The 5434-nt window shown below is 41.3% G+C and overlaps 1 protein-coding gene across 1 annotated transcript; it reads left to right on the forward strand.

Annotated features, from left to right (window-relative positions):
• The first annotated feature begins 2009 nt into the window (after positions 1-2009).
• On the forward strand, positions 2010-5434 carry LOC120733254 (G-protein coupled bile acid receptor 1-like). The gene is made up of 2 exons (XM_040031334.1): positions 2010-2253; positions 3900-5434. The coding sequence occupies exon 2, from the start codon at positions 4230-4232 to the stop codon at positions 5253-5255; it is 1026 nt and encodes a 341-aa protein (XP_039887268.1). The 5' UTR covers positions 2010-2253; positions 3900-4229; the 3' UTR covers positions 5256-5434.

The raw sequence follows: 5434 nt of genomic DNA on the forward strand, positions 1-5434 counted from the left end.
GGATCTGGTTTTCCGAGAAATCCAGGATGCACCATCTTCTCATTTGTTATGTGAAGATGTTGTGCTGTCTTGTCCTCTCTGTGTAGTGTCTCTCCAGATGTCCCGGCCTCAGGAACGTTTGTGTTTAAAACCCATTATCTGATTGGAGCTCGTCCATCAATACAACCGTAGGTCTGCACAAAAGTAGAAGGGAAGGAGGACTCTGTGTTTGGCTAATAAAGCAGGTCACTTCTGGCCTTCCATCCACCACTGTGTTTAAATATTGTACATGTGTGACAGCTGTTATCAATTCTGCTGTATACACTATTGTACATATAGGTCACATCATCTTATTTTACCTTTGACCTACTTACAAGGACTGACGGCACTGCTAGGTACCATGACAGAAACGTGACAAAATGATCTGTTTATGTCGCTTTACAAAAGAAAGGAAACAGAAATGTAAAGAACACTTGTCTCTTGTTTTTGAGCAGCAATAAAAAAAAACTTCAACGTATGGTTCGTTATACTGAAAACAGTAGGAATATAGCTATTTCATACCATTAAAGTTAACACAATTCTCCTGTTGGTCAGTGCATCTGGCTGTTAGGACTGGCTGAAACTTTATCTTTTTATTTACAAGGTGAATATGATTTTCACCATTGGCCACTTTGTTAGGCACATTAGTTCTGCTGCTCCTTAATGCACATCCTTAATCAGCCAATCACATGGCAGCAAATCGATACACTTAAACATGTAGACATAATCAAGACCACCTGCAAAAGTTTAAACTTAGTGTCAGGAAGAAAGGTGATTTAGATAGCTTAAATGTGACATGGGTTGTTGGTGCCACATGGGCCGTTCTGAATATTTTACAAACTGCTGATATACTGGGATTTCAACACACAATCATCTCTAGCCTGAAAAGAGAAACTATAGAATGAGCAACAGTTCTCGTGGGGAAAATGTGTTGCAGACGTCAGAAGTCAAAGGATAATGGTGTGACTGCTTTGAGCCGAAAAGAAGGTAACTCTAACCACTTGCTACAAGCAACGTTTGTAGAAGAGCATCTTTGAATGGACCACATTTCAAATCTTGAAACAGATGGGCTACAACAGCAAACAGTGGACCACACTACTTACCACTCCTGTCAGGTAAATGCAAGAATCTGATGATACAATTATACGCAGACTCGTCAAAATTGGTCGACGGAGGACCAAAAAAACGATCCATGGGCTGATGAGGTTTTGCTGTGACATTCAGATTTGGTAAAAACATCTTCTAAGTATGACTCCATCCAGATAACTGGAGGTGTAATGGTGCAGGGATATATTCCCTGCATGCTTGTGACCCATTAGTATCAACTGTGCCACAGCCCACCTGAGTAATACTGATGACCACAGTCTTAATGACTTCCACTGGATAACGTGCCATGTCTCAAAGCTCAGATGATCCCAAACTGGTTTCTTCAACATGAAAAAGATTTCAGTATAATCAAATGACCTCCACAATTACCAGATCTCAACCATATAGATAGAGCGTCTTTTTAAAGCACATAAATATTAAATAATAATAATATTAAAAAACAGATTTTTGTTATTCTGCTAACTGCAGGTTATTTAACTAAAGAGTATCACAAAGCACGAAGAGATAATCCAGGTGTATGTCAAAAAACAATAAGTTATATGTATAAAGTTATAAATTGATATATAAAAGAAACTGATTTAATTTCCTTATTTGCTTTAGCTGAAATGGAAAAATGGAGGTGGTTCACATGCCATGCCGGCTGATAGTAACCTGGAATGTTCTTATCTTTTTAAGGTTGCAGTGATAACAGTGTTATCCTCTTTCATTCATGAACAGTGGAGCAAAATATCTGTGCTGATTAATGTAAGGGCCAACAAAAACTTGAATTAGTTGGTCAACGGTTAGTGGGCTCTGGGGCCTCCGCCTCAGGAAAAGACACTTTTAGCATAACTGCCGCCTCCTCCTTTTAGAGGGCACTTCCCCTTTAAAGTATCAGAGAGGAAGCCACACACTTGGCTGCTCACTCTGCCTCTTTTTTAGTTTGTGGTTAGGTTTTGCAAAGGCTGCTGGGGTCAGGTTCACTGAAGAGATCTTAAAGGGTAAAGAAAGTAGTTTATGGTGGATCTCGTTAGTGTTTATAGCTGCTGGGGATGATACGAAGGAGAAATAATAAGTTACCAGAAGAAGAGAGTGGGCTTTTAAATTCTCCTCACAAACATACGTGACTGGACTATTCATCACAAAAAGGTAAAGGCTTTATTGATGCTTTTGTTTTTGTTGTTTCAGAAACATTATGCACTGACATGTTATCTGCTGACAGTGCTGCTCTGATGTGATCTAATATTTTTCTCCATTAAAAATCTACAGTTTAAAACAACACAGTTTTATTTTGTGCATGACTGGCTTTGCTCACGAGCACTTTTTAAAGCTCTGGAAAATGACTTGAAAAATAATTTCAAGAAGCCCTCAAAGCTTCTCAGAAAGCAGCACATTAAGGCGATGTTGTTAAAAAAAATCAATGTGTTTTTGTGTATTCGCCTTTTAAGAGCTTTTAAAGACACTGTTTGCTAAGACTGTAACAGGACTTTGATACCATTAAAGTCCCATCACCGAGTTTTTTACATGTATATGAATGCTGGAAACATTCACGTGTCAGACATAAAGTGCATCACAGTGTAAAAAGTGTTGGACGGTTATAGAAAATGCTCCTGTTTTGAACGGCTATAAAACTTTTATTTTCAAAGGATTTAAACCAGGTGATATAAAACATGCGTGCAGCACATAGGTGTGGTTTATTGTAGGTCACTGTGAGAATCTGCACATTTCCCCCTGACTATAAACTAACTGTGACAGGATATGCATCACTCTGTGAATTATAATACACACAAAAGCTGTTGTAACTGCAGAGTCCCAGCTGATGAATTATTAAATGACATGCGCCTCGTATCCAGCGTTGCAGGCTACAGCTGTCGGCGTTTTTCTTGCTCATTTAACTTGCCGTGAGTGAGTTTTTTTTGTCGGACTGCCCGTCTAACTCAGCTGCTCACTCATACGAGAGAAAAATGCGATCTCTAGATCTGAATATAAATAGCAAGCGCGCTGAATGTGCACAGCGTGTACTCACGCTAATTTCCTTTTCCACTTTGTCACTTTCTTGTCAACTTCATCTGATTGAAATGTGCTCAGATTTTCATTCAGTCTGTTTTAGTTCTGGAGGCGTTCCGACTTTTCCTTGGTCCTTGAGACCAAATTCCTCATCGGCCCTCCATAGAGGGAATAAATCAATTTCAATTTTACCTCATTATTTGCAGTAGGCCCGAGTTGCCTCTGGAGGTTTGTGGTGACCACGTAGGCTCAAATGACCTGGTTAAAAGCTTGAAATAACTTTTAGGTCTTACTTCACAAGTTTAAGACACATAGTCTTGCTTTAAGGCACTAAAATTGTGTCACTGTAAAACAAATGAGAAACTTTTAAATCATTTTTCTTACAATACACTGTTGTGCAAGACTAACAAGGCATGGTTGTTGTTTATTGTTATCATAGGTTAAATTCTGGTTAGTTTTGCTTTTGAACTTATTTTATGTTGTTTCTAGTAGGTCTTACACTTTTTTACAGTTAATCCTTATCTACTCAGTGCTCAGGCATCATTCTCTTCCTGTTCTGAAACCAGAAAAGGAACCAAATTGTTAATAATTGATCTTTATTTACCTGCATTTCTTTCCCTTTTCAAGCCTCCTTATGCTTCTCCACAAATAACAAACGCATGTACTCCAGATAGGTTAGCAGATGCTCTTAACTGACATCAGACATGTAACTCTCACGTCTAACCTTTTTTTTTTCAGTTTTTGTGGTCTCCTCTGCTTATACTATCATTGTTTCTCATTCCTTATAGGGTACCTTGACAGGGTGGCTGCAGATGAGAGGAAGTTGAAGGAAGTCACCTACAATCGGTCAATCTGGGAACCGTTAGCTAGTTTGAGTAAACCTCATGGGGCAAACTCTCAGTGTGAATTAAGCTTAAAATGCTAACTTGCTGATATATGATAAGAGGTGGTTTTGACATTGGTCTCCTAGTGGACTGTTTAATTGAAAGCAATCCAGTCCTGCTTACACAAGACTGGTCAGTGGTATTCAAACTACGAGCAGCTTATACCGAAAATCTTTTCCCCTGCTGACAGAGTCTGCATATTCATATGCAGATATCTGTTTATAAAGACTAACGATGGACTCTGACGACTCCTTTGTTCTGCTCTCTGAAGAGCAACTCATCTACATCATCACCATTCCCCTGTCGACCTCCATCATCCTGGCCAACCTCGTCATCATCTTGGGCATCTCCTGGAACCGCCAACTCCACAACACGCCCAACTACTTCTTCCTCAGCCTGTTAGTAGCCGACTTGTGTACGGGCGTGGCACTGCCGTTCATACCGCTGATGGGTCTAAACAGGCATTTAAGTTTTAGCTCCTGTCTGGTGGCTCACGTGTTCCCAAATTTCCTCTTCTTGGCGTTCCTCTTCAACCTGGTAATGGTTCACTATGAGCGCTACATATGCATTATTGACCCCTTGCATTACAGTAACCTGTGGATGCATCGCAGTTTTCCCTTAACGCTGCTTGTGGTGTGGACTCCGGCACTTTTGTATGCATCTCTACCTGCCTTTGGCTGGAATAACTGGACAGGGTCAGATTTTAACAGTTGCTGTGAAAGTACCCAAAATTTAACGGCATTTTCAAACTGCTTAGCAAATACAACCAGCTGTTGCTCGTACAGGAGGGTGTTCCCCAATGCATTTATCTTCCTGGAGGTGTATGGACTTGTTTTACCTGCTATTCTGGCCATCGCCGCCATGACCGGCCATGTTTTGTGGATCACCCGAGGCCAGCTGAAGGACATATGCCGCCTCCATCGTTCGGTGGAGCGAGGAAGTCAGGCCTCTGACCAGGAGCAAAAGCTGAACCTGCGGTACACGCGCTGCGTGGTAGCAGTGTCGCTGACTTTTCTCGCCTGCTGGGTTCCCTACCTCATTTACATGCATGTCTCCATAGCACTGGTGGTCAGCGACCCCAAGCGGAGTTCTACCACTCACATTGTGCTGTCCTGCACTGGTATCGGAAGCATGGCTGTAGTGCCGATTGTGCTGGGCTTGGCCAACAGGCAATACACAGAACCTGCGTTAAAACTTCTCCAGAAACTCAGAGACAGGTGGAGGCCAAGGACACAGGCATCAGAGGAAGCCACAGTCTGAAATGATACTGGTTTATCTAAATATTTATCAATATATTCTACAGAAAGCTGAAAGAGAAATAAGAAATATGGCTCTACAGCAGAAAACCCCCCCACATCTACTAGAGGGCGATCGTGGCTCAAGAGTTGGGAGTTTGCCTTGCAATTGGAAGGTTGCCGGTTCGAGCTCCGGCTTGGACA

The sequence above is a fragment of the Simochromis diagramma genome, unplaced genomic scaffold, assembly GCF_900408965.1.
Source record: "Simochromis diagramma unplaced genomic scaffold, fSimDia1.1 OVJJ01000235.1, whole genome shotgun sequence".
Lineage (NCBI taxonomy): Eukaryota > Metazoa > Chordata > Actinopteri > Cichliformes > Cichlidae > Simochromis > Simochromis diagramma.

Bases quoted from the DNA above. Each gene is read 5' to 3' on its own strand.
- LOC120733254 (XM_040031334.1), top strand. From the start codon at position 4,230: ATGGACTCTGACGACTCCTTTGTTCTGCTCTCTGAAGAGCAACTCATC.